Source organism: Leptosomus discolor, chromosome 19 (assembly GCF_034619465.1).
Source record: "Leptosomus discolor isolate bLepDis1 chromosome 19, bLepDis1.hap2, whole genome shotgun sequence".
NCBI classification, from domain to species: Eukaryota; Metazoa; Chordata; class Aves; order Leptosomiformes; family Leptosomidae; genus Leptosomus; species Leptosomus discolor.
This window is the reverse complement of record NC_141409.1, coordinates 7643639-7658150: the sequence shown is the minus strand read 5'-3', so window position 1 is coordinate 7658150 and position 14512 is coordinate 7643639. Positions and strand designations below refer to the sequence as shown.

Below are 14512 nucleotides of genomic sequence, written 5' to 3'. Positions count from 1 at the left end.
AACAGCAACAACATCTACTGTTTTGCAGCTATAAACTGAAATTGATGCATTTTTCATCTGTGTTTGAATGGAGATGAAGCAGGGGAAGCACAGTAGTGTTTTTGCAAGCCTTCACTTTAATCATACCACATATGTCTTGTATTCTGGCAATTCCACAAGTGCTGTCCTGGCACAAAGCCCTCCCATATGGATGGGTCAACACACACTACACAGGTACTGGGACCAAACTGCACAGGCATATCGACTGAACTGTATGGTGTAAATACCAAAGCGTGCAGGTGTAGCAACAAAACCATTGGGGTATGTTGACCAAATTGTACCTGTACGTTGACTGCCCTGCATAGGTACGGTGACTGAACCCCACAGGGGCAGTGACCGAGCTGTACAGGCTCACAGACTGGTATAGCAACTGGACCAGGCAGGTACACCTACTGCTGGAACCGTGGGGCGCTGACTGGGCCGCACAGCTACGCTGGCGGGACCCTACTGCCGCATCAACCCGCCATGCCCAGGCCATGGCACCCCACAGCCCCCGAGGCCTGGGGACAGCCTGTGCTGCCCTGCTTTCGCGGGAGCGAGCTGCCTCGTTCCCGGCGCCTCTGGGCGCAGACCCTGGCGCCATCCCCGGCCTCAGAGGAGGGGGTGTCACAGGGCTTTCCCGCCGGGCGGCCCCCCCGCTGCGCCCCCCCTCTGCTCACCCGGACTACATCTCCCAGGGTGCAGCGCGGCGCCGGCGCCCTTAAGGCCCCCTGGCGGCGGCGGGGGGGCTGTCTGCCGGCGCGGCGCGAAGGGCTGAGGCGAGGCGAGCCCGGGCGGGAGCGGGCGGCGTCGAGCGGGGCGAGGGGCGCGGGCTGGTGCCGGTGCCCACCGGCCGGGGCGGTGAGAGCCGGCTTAACCGCCGGTGTAGGGGCGAGGGGAGGAGTAGTGTGAGCTCGCCTCTGCGAGGAGCCGGTGCCGCGCCGCAGCCATGGGGAACCGCGGGATGGAGGATCTCATCCCGCTGGTCAACCGGCTGCAGGACGCGTTCGCCGCCATCGGGCAGAACGCCAACCTCGACCTGCCGCAGATCGCCGTGGTGGGGGGGCAGAGCGCCGGGAAGAGCTCCGTGCTGGAGAATTTCGTCGGGAGGTAAGGGGGGGGGGGGAGAGGGTATCCCCGGGGAGCCCCGCGGGGGCAGGGGCAGCGCTGCCGGGGGCACGGGCAGTGCGGAGCACGGACGGAGCTACCGGGGGCACGGGCAGGGCGGTGCGTGGAGGAGCGCGGTGCACGGACGGAGCTGCGGCGGGAGGCACGGGCAGCGGGAGGCACGGGCAGCGCAGTAGCGGGGCAGCGCTGCAGGACGCCCGGGCGCTGCGGTGCAGGGGCAGGGAGGGGGGGAGGAGGAGGAGGAGGTTTCCCCGCCTCGGAGGGGGGGGGGGGGGATCTCCGCAGCGGGGTCCCCGCCTTTTTCGCACCTTCGGGGCCGGTGAGAGCCCCCCCACCGCTCCGGGAGGTGCGCCCCGGCTATTACATAAGGGGAGGGGGGGCCCTGAAATGTCAGTGGGAACCGACCCCATCCCTGCCCCGCTCGATGCGGGGCCGCCGGGCCGGGGTGCCCCTTCCGCGGGGCGCCCAGGCATGGATTTTGTCGGTGGGAAGGGGGGGTGCGGGGGGTGGTGTGGTGTGTGTTTAAGTTTAATCTGCTCCGTCCCCCTCCCCCAGCGCTGCCTCGCTGTCCTCCATAGCGGGTGCCATGTCGGGAGCTGCGGGGAGGCTATAGGAAGGACGGGGTTATCTCCCTCCTATATGCTCAAATCCCCGGGTGCTACCATTTTGTGACAGGCAATATACTGATGCTTTCCCTTCATGTGACCTTCGCATTCATCATCTGCAACTTGAGTAAATTGCAGACTGCGCTGCCCGGTTATCTGCTCCAGCGTAGACACACAACACCTGGGGAGGGGGGTTGTTCCTCAGTTTGTTTCTGGCCTTGTTAATTAATTGTATTCAGTGATGTACAGGTTTTGGTTATCCAGATTTTTTTTTTTAATGCTATGAGGGGCATGCAAGTTGCTGGTGACTTGTCTTAAAAGCAGTGACTGCTGTGGTACCTGGTCAGATGCTTGCGTGGGTTTTCCTCTTTCAGCAAACTGCATTTGTGACATCTATGGGATGTTCTTCCCCCACCCCCACTTTTTCTCCTAAGCTGTTTGCTGCTTCATGGCTTCTAAAGCTTTTCTACTGTTAGAAGGGTCTATGGTGCATATGAATGGCTTGTTTAGCTGCAGGTAGCCCCTAATTCTGCATTTGTGCAAGGTTAGCCTTGAGCAGTGGGTGCAGGGTGTGCTGTGTGTACTAGGAAGAAGGCATGGGATTGTATCTGGTGCAAAGAAAGCATGGCTGGAATAAGATTTTTTTTTTCCTTATTTGCTATAGATACACATTCCAGGAGTTTGGGATCCTTTCTAGCTAACTTCCAAGAGTCCATGCAGTATCCCTCAGGGATGCTGGGAATCATGCCAAGGGAAGGACATTGCAGGAACACATTTTACTGAGCCTCGGGTCATAGACCAGGATCCACTTGTTTGTCCATAGACATGGGAGGATAACAGTGATTCTGGCCACCAAAGTGAAAAACTTGCTGTGCTGCAGCTTTTTAAGAAGGGGAAAATAGATCTCCTGAAATATGTGAGGAAAACAGGTTCACCTGTTGGCTCTGCTGTTTTCATGCTTTCTAAGTACTGGCAGCCTAACCTCGTAAATCCTTTTTAGAGGATCTATGCAGGCAGTGCTGCAGTGGCGTAATATATAATGTGTGGCTGTTGGGCCAGAGGAGGGCTTCTCAAAGGACAGTCAGTGTTTTGGGGAATGTTGCCCCTCTCTTTTAGACCGAGTAAACAGAAGGGGGTACATTAGTCTTTGGTGGTGTCCAGTGGCACCAGTTGAGAACTGGGGATTTTATCTGCCTGGTTGAGAGCAAATGAATTAAATGGTTTCCTGTTTCTTTCTGAGGAGTCCTGTCCCAGGAGATCTTGTGACCTCACTGTGTCCCATCAGTTGTGTCTCTAGCAGCGAGTTATAGTGCTGTGGCTTTTAGAAAATGAAATAATGAAGGGTCCCCTGAGCAGAAGCTGGGAGACCTGTCTGTAGAAAAGCATTTAGAGGAAATAATTGCGGTGGAAATGGAAAATATGTCAAAGGGAAGAGGTCTTTCTCTATTTGATACCCTTGAGTGCTGGCTAGTTTAGAGACTGGTAACATGAGACATCTTACAACAGAATGTATGCACCTATGCTGCAAAACCCAGTCCTGGTAAAATAATGTTGGGGCCTTGCTGTAATGTATAGTCTCTTTTCTTTTTCTGTGGGTATTGGAAATGATAAGAACCTATGGAAATAGTATCCAGAATAAGCATGGTTCCTCAGTGCAATTGTTACAGGGGTTGTTTTCTTGTCTGAATAGGCATAAGAAAAAACTGTGTGTGGACCTACTGTGTGCAAATACAATTATTGCTGTAGTGTGGACATGACATATGTCACTGCTCCAGAATGGTGGTGCAGCTATTGCTCAGCAGCTGCTCACTGCACAGTGAATGTGAGTGCTGATGGGTTTCTCTGAGTGGATGGAAATTTGTGCAAGAACAAATGCTGATGCGGTTGGTACTGACCGATGTTCTTGATGGGGACATTTCAGCAGAGGGGCTGGAGGCCCTGCCAGGGCTGGCTTCCCCAGTCAGTACCTGTGGGGCTCCTTTCAACCTGCCATCGAGGTATGTCCATGTAGCAGGGCAGCACACTTGCCCCCATTGCCAGACCTAGCCTGTGGCTATGCAGGACTTCAGTCTAGGGCTGCTGCTGGCACCTTGCAGTAGCACCGAATCCCACACATGCTGGACACATCAAAGCCCAGAGGAATGATGCTGACTGCAATCAATGTTTAGTTACATCTCTTGCCAAACAAATATTTATTTTTTTTCCCCTCCTGCGTTTGATGGCTTACTAGTTGCTGCTAATTGCTCTTCCAGTGTCACTTACTCTGCTGTTAACAGATTATCCAACAGTGCAGAGCCTGTGTTTATAATACCAGATGTCAGCGTGGCTGCTATGTGTGCTTTTGCTGCCGGAGACTCAGCATGGTGACTAGGATACTGGCTGATGGTGTTAAAATCAGTAGAAGAGATGAGAGAAGCCATGCAGAACCCAGACAGGTGACACATCTTTTCGTAGATTGGTTTATCCTGGGCCCCAGAACTGGAAGGAAGGCTAATCGGGTCAGCTCCAGGTGTTTCCTGTTGGTGTGGTTATAGGCTTGTGGGATAACTCAGGTTGGAAGGGACCTCAGGGGTCATTTAGTCCATTCTTATGGTGGTGTTACTTCCCTGCTTCCACCTTTCTTAAATTAGAAGGTCTTAGAGCAGGAACCAGTACCAGTGAAATTGGTCTGATAAAAAGAACAAAGCATGGTATGTGCTAATTTGACTTGAGAGAGCCCAAAGGACCAAGAAGGGGGGATGTACGTTACAGCCTACAAAGCTGTTTGTAAAATCATCCACTCTTATTTTGCCATATGAAAATAACAAATAAGTGTTGTGTTTTTTTTTCTTAAATCCTAAGATCTCTGAGCACTGTTACATGAATCTTTGAGTTTGTGGGAGTATTACTGTTTTCTCTGCTTCACAAACAGAAAAAACTGAAAGCGCTGGGCTGTGTTCAGATGGCTGCATCAATGTCTGTGCCTAGTGTTCTTGTTGTCTGATCCAAGGCAGTGTGCTGCTCAGCCCTGCTAGGACAGCTGCGTTGCTCTGCATGGAGAAAACAAGGCACCTCTGACTTCTGGAGAACAGATGGTTTAAGGGGGCTGCTGAGGAGGCAGTGACTAAGGACTGGGAACAGTAGGTGGAAGGACTCGAATGAAGGTGAAGCCTTCTCCTTTATGATTAAGGGAGCTGAGCAGTGCCAAAGTTGTGGGAAGTGAATCAGGGTTTACTTGACCCCAGATCTGAGCATTGCCTCGGAAACATCCTCTCTTGGGAGCCTTTATGTCCCAAACCAAATAGGGGCACTTGGCAGTCTGTCACCGGGCTCTGATGGTATATGCTGATTAGCTGGTATTTGTACATTGTCTGGAAGGAAGCTGGAGGCAGGGATGGATGTAGACTCAACTGCGTTGGGCTAACCTCGTCTCTCCTAGCAAACTGTAATTTCAGCAGGGGTAAAAGAGCAGGGAAAATGCAGTATTGCAATGCCTGTGGCAGTGGCAAGGATAAGTACCTATTAAGCTTGGTAGTTGTGCTACGGTAATTGCCCTGACAAAACCAGGCAAGAGCCAGGCATAGTGTGCTGCGACTGTGTCTTTGCCTTGGAATGTCACATATTGAAAATGCAAGGCTAGATCTTGAAGCCACAGGATTTAGTTTGGATTCAGGTATAACTTTGAGGAGGAACTTAATGTCTTCATATCTCAACTTTCCCCAGCCATTTAGAGATAAATACTCACACCTCCAAGATATGATGAGGGAATGCCGCCTTTGATAATGCATATGTTGCTTTGTTATGGGAAGCTTCTCCAGTAAAACACCTTCAGAGGCCACCAGCAGTATTTAGCAACTATCTAGAAGTGAAAGATCCTGTAAAGATATGTAGAGATGCAGATACTTGGCCTGTTCAGATACTCCAGGAGAACTGTTTTGTCAAGAATCTTTGTGCTTTAAGTTGCTCATGCTTCTGCTATAGTACATGCTTTGTGAGCTTGAGTGCTATGAAAAGCGTTTAAATCTTCTAGAAATCATAGGTGCATTATGTGTAGACTGAGGTTGTCGGCTGTACTGGGTAACGCTGAGCATCAGTGCAGTACTTCAGCAGCAGATTTAAATTGAAACAAGAAAATATGCTTGTTGACTCACTCTGCTTTGGCCACAAAAGGGGTCCTTAAATATGATTCCTCTAATTTGTTCTGCTTTGATATACATTTACATGCCCAGTGCTGGCAGATAGAGTAATTGCAAGTCATGGACCCTTAATTATTGCATGATAAATACATCTGTGAGCTGACCAAGTGCTGTTGTGTATTTGCAGGTTAAAGACATAGGCATTGCTTGGGAACTGACTTATTTAGGGTTGCAGAGGATGGTGCAAGAGCCAGGAGTAGGATTCTGCTGTTCAGAGAAATTGATTGTTGTCAAGTAAGTCCTTCAAAAGGCAGCAAACCTTTGGTCTTCAGTGAAGAAAATACCTGTTTTAATTTTCGATTAACTGGAGAAGGAAGAAAATGTGGAATACTGGGGGAAGTGGATAATGCGTTAAAACAGACCACAAGATAAAATAATTTAACATAAGAGAAATCTGTACAGCTCTGAGCGAACACTTGTGGGAGGAGGAACGCTAGGAGGAGATACATAATTAAGTTAAAACATAACATGGATGAGTGTAAGGGGCGAGGGGGGGAGGAAAGCATGAATCTCAATGTTTGTAGATACAGCAGCAGTGTCTGCCTGCATTTGTCCTGATGACTTGCTTCAATGTTATAGGGGCTGGCTCAAATAAATACAAGTCTAATATCTTTTCTACTTCCTGCAGCAGTTAGATATTCTCTGCAGATCTCACTGTCTGACTGTATTCTTTAGCTTAACTCTTTAGTGATCATCTCATACTTCTGGTAACTGCCTGCTAGCATTATATTCTCTAGGAAAAGCGATCCTCATGGCATGTCTCGGGTCATGTCAGAATTAACCCAGAGACAGGAAACCAGCTTGGAAGCTGATGCTCAGTATTGTGCAAGTTGGGGCTTGCCTGGACCTACTGGTGTGTGAAAATGACAGGTTGCCTTGTCATTGCTGGAATTCATCACCTGAGAGCTGGCAGATCAGGAGGGTGCTGCCTTTGCTAGTGTGGACTCTTCCTTGATAATCCTCATGTTGGGAATCTTAGAGCATCCTGAGCTTGGATTAGGCCTTACTGTACTTTAAGATAGGAAAGTGTTGTGGGGTCTTTGTGTGTTTGCTCTGTGACAGTATGCTGTGATACAGGGCTGTAAGTCTGCAAATCCAGTGGGGGAAAGATGTCAGAAGTTCCCCTATGTTAAAACTGTCAGCTGTTACTGTTTTTCAAAACTCTACATGCTTATAACTTTTCACACAGTCAAAAAAAAAAAAAGGGCAAAGCAGAGAGAAACTTCTATTTTTAAAGGCTACTGATTGTTTTCAGAAGCCATAGTTCAATACCTAGCTGGGGATGCCAAGTCAAGTCCTCGAACCTGACTTTTCCAGATGCTCCGAGCAGGCAGAACTCCGCTAGACTTAAATAGAAGGTGTGGGAGTCTGTCTGCAGCACCTCCTATCTGAGGCAGCTTCTGAAAATGTTATTCTAAGGCAGGAAGCAATCCCCTTCCTGATCTGGTGAATTACTGAATGTCCTTACTTTGTACACTTTTTGTGTAAGTAAAAATTCTTCTGAGTAAGGTTTTCTTACCTTTAAGGTGAACCTTTTTGAGGAGAAGTGGGGGAAGTTAACAACTTAGCATAAGTTAATCAAGGAAGCAGTTCTTGTGTTCTAGCTACTGGAGTGAAACTTCGTATGATGCCTTGAGCAGTGAATTTGTTAGACGAGCAAACCCATATGTGCTCCACCCATGTGAGCCAATACTCAGATTTTTGTTTCAGGCAGTGCATTTGAGTGGCAAAACCGGAAGATCTACTGAAGGGGTGACAGGCAGTCACCTAGAATCATATGGTGGTCAGTCTATACGCCCAATGTAAAACTGGTTTTGAGGTGGCATCTGTGAAAGGAAATGTACTGATAATATGCAAGGTAAGCCTACTTCCTTGATGTGCTGCTAAAACCACTCAAAATTTCGAGTGTAATACTTTCCTTCTTGGACACAGATCTGTAACCATATGAGTCAGTTCTGCTAGTTGGGAGGAGAGCTAAAACTAAATATGGTCCAAAAAAAAAATCTAGTCATGCATGGTGGGAAAATAGTTCAGTAGTGGGACAGTTTCTCATTTTACTTGAATTTTTTTCCCTGACCTCAGACCTGGTTTTGCACATCCTCAAAGAGAGTGAAAACTCAAGGTAAAGTAGTATTGTCTGTGATAACAGGCAAACGGACATGTTCAGCCTTGAGCTAGCTGTTTTCTTAGCTCTGAAACTAAATTCTTGTGTGACATTCTTTATACCTTTTTCTGCATCTGGAGAAAGAAAGGAGAAGCTGTTGGTCTTTGTCATGTCATGTACGTGTATATCATTCATGGACAGGTGAAATAACACCGGGAAAGGTTGACCATAAAATGTGAAACTATATTTTTCCTAACAGTAAATTAAAACTCTGCAAGGGTGGTACAGCAATGTCTGCCTGAGTCCTTTGAAAGATGCATTCTCTCCAGAACTGGTGTGCCAAGAGCTTTAGCTGTTCACACAGCCTCATCTGCCCAATATTGCTGGTTCCTTAGGTCTGCTCTGCAGAGAGGCTGGGACTGATGCTGCCACCGTTGGCTGCTGGCAGAGATTGGATACTGGATTTGAGGAGTCAGTGTATTCTCAGAAAGCATTGGGAGATGAGAGGCTGCACTAGGTGAGCTGGTAGCACTTGCATTTTTGAGCCTAGTCTTTCAGAGCAGGGATGGGTAGCGCAGTCCTATAGAGGAATGAGCCCAAGGTTTTGTCCCTAGTGACTTTAAACACTTAGATGGTCTGGTCTGGCCTGGAGGTGGTCAGATGGCAAGGACTGGTTCTGAAAAGCTCCAAAAAGCTATTTCTCTTTGTCTACATTTATCTGTGATCCTTCTAAAGCATGCATCATGCTTATTTTTGAGTGATTAGGTGGAATTTAGTCATGAGAGTTGGATGTCTTGGTCAGGACTAACTACTATAAATATTGGGGTGGTTATGAAGAGAGAACTGTTTAGTGAGGAGCAGGCAAGAGCATGAAATCGTTGTGACTGGCAACTGCAAGCACAATTGGATGTTAGGTACTTGAACAATTATTCCAGGTGACTCGTTGATACTTTGTACTTATGTCCAGCTCTTGTTTTCAAAGTCCTGTTAGTGGATACTTTAACAATTGAATGTAAAGTGGCTCAGTCATTTTCTTAAGCTGTCTTATATAGATGGGCAATCAGGACAATTAAGTTGCTGACGGTTGCTTCCTGCATGACCTTCAAGCTTGTAGCAACTCCTAGGCTGGTGCTGACTATAATAAATAACTGTTTTTCTTTCCTTCAAGACACAGTACAGGAAGATTGAGCCCTCAGTCTGAAATCTTAACAGTGTCTGTGATTGTTCTCTATGTTAGATGCTCTGAAAGCTTTGGCAGACCCAGCCATGACCAAATGGAAGTGAGATGGTGTTTCACTCCCTGGTAGTAGCTACTTGCAGTTCAGCATAACATGCTTTTGGAAGCATCTTGGAAGCAGACATTATGCAAGCTCCTCAAGCTGTGTCTTGCTGACTGGAAGCAAACTTGCCAACTTCTGCCACTTTTCTGCAAGTCTTGTGACTTGTGTGGCTTTTCTTAGAGCCCTGGATGCAGCAATTAAGCTAACAGAAGAGCAGTGTAGCTTTTGTATTGAAAACATCAATTTCTAACGTGGATGTTTGAGGGTACTTTTTCTTTCTTTAAAAGATGCTGTTTCCCTAAGTGCTTCTGAAGACAAGTATAAAGAATACCAACAATTGAGACCTGCATTATCAACTCTTCCCTTCCTAAAAATCAGGGCTTAGTCTCAAAACTATAAGCTCTGCTGAAGTAGTTGTGTTGCAGTCACAGTGAACAATAAATTATACAAAATGAGGTTTGGAATAAACCCAGTTCCTCACTTGTGATTGAAATGGAAATTGAATTTAAGTCTCTGGGGGTGAAAATACTGTTTTAATAATGTATTGCCTCAACAGTCCTGTTTAACACTCCCTTTCCTGTTTCTTGTGGTTTTAGGTTGCATTGTTGCAGCTGTGTTGAAGGGTGAAGAGTTAACATTACTGTAACAAACAGAATTGCTGGGATCCTGTCTGACTATGCTAGGGCTATCATTTGGTGGCTGTGAAACAGTTGATGTAGGAATGGGCAGTGTAGTATATGGGATGCCTGAGAGAGGACATAGCTGATATTAAACTGATACTGCTGTGGATTTTGAAGAGCCAGGCTGTGTTGCTGTAATGCTGTATAAACGCTGAGCCTAAACTGCAGCCGTATTTCAGAGTAGTCTTTCAGCTGCATCTAGATCTTTTCTCAAAGCATCGATAGGCAAAGTCTGCAGAGATGCTGAGTAGTTGCTTCTCAACATCTGCAAATGTTTTTACAGCAGAGCCAACTTACCCTGGAGAGCACTAGGAAAAAATATTATTTTTGCCTTTTTTTTCTTGAGAATGGGGATCCAGGAATGGGAAGGCTGTGCTGAATTTCTTAGAACAAGGAAAGGGGTACCTAAATGTAAAAATCTTGAAGTCTTTGTTTAGTTCCTCCTTTTTGCCTTCCTGTCACTCTTGCATGTGTAAAGGCAGAGTAAGTTTATGTAGGATTTGGCTCAGGGCTCTGACAACAAATGAACAGAGTGTTTCAGCTCCAAGAGCTGTTCCTCATCCAAGTGATTATAAACCTTTACAAGCAGAGGCTTATAATGAAAATAGCTGTCCATTTGTCACCTGCCTGCCAGCACAGGAACAGTTCTTCGTCAGCAGGGGAATACTCCTGATGACCTGTTGGTTAGAATTAAGCCAGTAAAAACCAAAGCTGTAACCCTCACAGGTTTTGTGCTGATATTTAGCTCCACTGACTTGCTTATGATTTACTCTGAACTTATACTACTTTGGGTCAGGATGGGGCCCCTTGATTCTAATACACATGTTAGATTTTCTCTCTTTCTGGCTGCTGTGATCTCTTGAGTAATCTCTGGCTATTTCTTAAGCTGATTGTGCTTTTACTTTTAATAGAAGCTCCTCTATGAATAGCTGAGAATTGCCAGAGCATAGTGGTGGCCTTGAGAGGAGATCTGTCACCATGGGGTTATAACTAGAGGTAAGGAGGGGATGGGTACTTACCAAAATGCAGAATACCCTCAGGGACTGGTGCATGTGACGTGTGCCACACTGCAGAGCTGATGCTACAGCTCCAGTGCTGAAACTGAGGTCACCACTTCTACCTCAATCAGTGCAACTCTGAGCAGAGATCCCAGCAATATACTTCTTCCCTCTGGGCTGTGCTACTTTGATTTGATGTTCCTGTTCCTAGGCATTACTCTCTGTTTATGCCTGTTTGTACCGAATGTATGTGTTATGCCAGGCCTGCAAACTACCTGGCACCCCAAATTCATCTTAGAGGTCCATTCCCTGAATGAATTTGTACAGACTATTGAAAGAATGGTATTTAAAGAAGACTTACTGCAAAAGAGCAAGTGAGGCACTGCGTTAGCACTTGATATTTTGCCATCTTCTGTTTGGACAAAGTTGAGTTCAAACTGGACACCTGGACAGGCAAAAGCAAGTGTTATTAGAAATCATTGTATTGGTTTGAAGGGGTGGGCAGAAGATACCGGGGAAGGAACTTAGAAAAACCCTTGTGGAAAACAGGGAAAGGAATGAAAGACCAGAAGACTCAGGTCTGTTTGTCCAGGTCGCTATGCCACAATTTTGCTATAGATTTGGCATCTTTGTTAATAGGCAACACCAATTTTGACCCTCCTCTGCTTTTTGAATTTAAGCCCTAAAGTCTTCCGTGAAGACTTGGACTACTTTACCGATACACATCCACATCCTATATAGACCTGCCTTTTTGTCACCTCCTGTGGTCATTGCCCAAACTCGACCGGAGAAGAATGTTCCCTGGGATGTGAGAAGTGCTGTCCTGCTGGTTGGTCAAAAGGACTCTGGCAGACACATTGGAACCATTCAGGAGGTCAAAAGCTTATTGCTTCTGTGACTATTGATCCAACTTGCATTCTGGTATAGCCTGAAATGGAGATGTCTGGTGTTGTTTTTGAAGTAGAGTTTAATATGTCTGACTTTGCTCTGCACTAGAAGTGTTAGCAGTCACTGCTGTTTTTTCTTCAAGGGCTTAAGCAGTGCCTCTGCACCATGTTTCCAGCCAGGGTGATCCTAATTATATCTGAAACTGCAGAGGTGCAGTGCTTAGCAAGGAGCTTGGCGCTGTTCCTGCATACTTCGCCAGGGAGAGTGGAGATAAACTGGCATCTTGAATTCCCTCTGCAGGACCTTGGACAGTTTGGTCAGGATGCCAAAGTGCAGCATAACTGTTACCCCACAGAACTTTGTCCTTCCTGCCTGGCTTGTTGGAAGGGAAGCAGTCTACCTCCCTGCCCACAGTATGCTCCACCTCTTATCTCTGACCTGGGATAAATTATCAGGGTACATGCATTTAATTTTATAAACACATCACCCATGTCTGGCCACTAATAGCACATCATGACTTGAGGTATGACCTCCTTTCCTCATACAGCTTCTGTTTGGGTTCGTATTAGTGGGCTTGTCAAAGTGATTTTTGCCTTTTCCACGGAACTGTTTGTCTGTACCCTTTATGGCATTTGGAGAGACTGTCTCCTTTTCTAGCGCACAGTGCTGTCTGGGTGTGGAGAAAGTGTCATACTGCAGTGATGAAATGTGCTTTGAGCTACGTTTGTTCTCTTAGGTCTTGCAGCAAATACCAGGGCTCCAGAGGTGTGGAGTTCTGACAAGGAATCTAAGGTGACACTTACCATAAATGTTTGGTATCTTTGAGTCTGCCATTGTACCTTGTCTGAAGGAGAGAAGGGCGAAAAGGGGGATAGACCCCTTTGAGTCTCCATGTGACACATGGCTTGAATATTAGTTAACTGCTGCACAGTCTGATGGTTTCTCTCAGCACAGGGGAGCCTTTACTGCAGGACAGCCTTTAGTCTAGACTCAGCTCTGACTCCAGAGAGCTAGGACAGATTAAGACACTGGTGGTGGGAAATAGCAAGGTCAGCCTCTTGCTCATTGGTCTTGGCATACATTAATCCTAGGGTGTTACTGTGGCTGTGCTTTCCCATCAGTTAGTCATTTCTGTCTCAGAGTTTTATTGTGCAGCTTGTCCTTTTGTTTTCTCCCAGCTCAAGTTGCAGGTGCTGTACAGGTCATGTTTTTCATGGCTGCAACCCTTCTGTTCTGGCAAAGCCAGGATCTGTCAGGAGATTTATTTGTGCCAAAGCAGAGCAGTGTTACTGCAGTATTATGACAGATCAGTGCAGCTTGATAGAGACAAGCAAAGATGCTGGGTCATGGCTTTAGCTTTATGGCCATAAAACCTGGATTTCTTCACTACTACCATCAGGACTGGACTAATTTGATGCTCTAGGGTATTGCCTGATATTGTCCTCTTGAGACTACTCTGGAACTTGTAGGGAGATTCTGGAGACAAAGCCTTGTGGGCAAAGCTACATAGAATAAACTGACTACATGATGTGTTTTTGCCAAGGTGGGAGCAAAAGGAAAATTTGCTTTTGTGCTATGATGGTGAAAAGTCAGTAAGGCAGACAGAAAGGTTTGGTTTACAGCTTCTGGGGTGGAGAACACATCATGCTAGCACACTTTCTTATACCTGTGGTTCTGGAGGCCTCTGGACCCAGCCAGTGCTGTGGTTGCTTTTCTGCTGAATCCTGGTATTGCTACCCAGATCTGGTGTTATGTTTGGTTTTTAAATCAGTGGAACCAGCCTTGTTTTCTTTCTCTTGGGATTGTCATTCTTGAAATCAAAGTTGCATTTTCCACATATGTGTAATCCTTGCTGCCACATCCATTCAGGATGCACGAGGCTCCTTATTCCCTTGAGTTCCTGATATTGTCATGTAGAATCAGTGCTGTGTTATTCTTTACCTTGAACATCCCAAGGCAGCAAGCAAGATCCAGGACTTCATTTTCTATTACCCAAAAACTCCCAGAGGAAGCTGCACAGCAGCGGTGCTGCAGTTTTCTACTCTCAAGGATCTTTCCTTCCCCAGTGCTGCAGCCTAGAGTCAGTGCGGCATTTGCTATAATGGGCAGTGACTTTTTGAGATCAGGCAATGCACTGTAGGCTGTACCACTCTCTAAATACTGCTCCACAGTAAAATGTGGAGCCCTAAGCAAGAAAATCCCTTTACAGTTTTTACCTGCAAAAAGTACAAAGAGGAAATTGGCTCACAGGTGCACTTGAGGTGTCGGAGTGCCTGGTTTTCCTTTCCCATCTGTGTTCTACGTCCTCATGTATTCTGGGCGAACCCATCTGCAGGAAGAGAGCAGGGAGGGATCTGGCAAATAAGGCAACCCTCAAAATGGAGGAAGGGAAGGCTATTCCTGTTTAATTCTCTCGCAGCAGAGATGAACTTAAGCAAATGACACCTTGGGTGAGATGGTGGGTTTTGTATGCCAGGAATACCTCTCATTTCTCCTGCAAACTCTTGACCTATTGCTGTAGACACTTGCTTAAAATCTCTCAGCCTCAGCAGCTTGGGGCTGATGCACAGCAGTGAGGGATGCAGGAACTGTGTGACCATCAAACTGATTTGTTTCTATGGAAACAAGTAGATTTC

At 46.7% G+C, this 14512-nt stretch overlaps 1 protein-coding gene across 8 annotated transcripts in view; it reads left to right on the top strand.

Annotated features, from left to right (window-relative positions):
- The first annotated feature begins 967 nt into the window (after positions 1–967).
- Positions 968–14512, top strand: part of DNM1 (dynamin 1) — a 68716-nt gene continuing 55171 nt past the window's right edge. For all 8 annotated transcript variants that reach the window (XM_086475858.1, XM_086475857.1, XM_086475854.1 and 5 more), the window contains exon 1: positions 968–1128. In XM_086475858.1, coding sequence (XP_086331984.1) covers positions 968–1128 — 161 coding nt within the window. The remainder of the gene's footprint in view (positions 1129–14512) is intronic.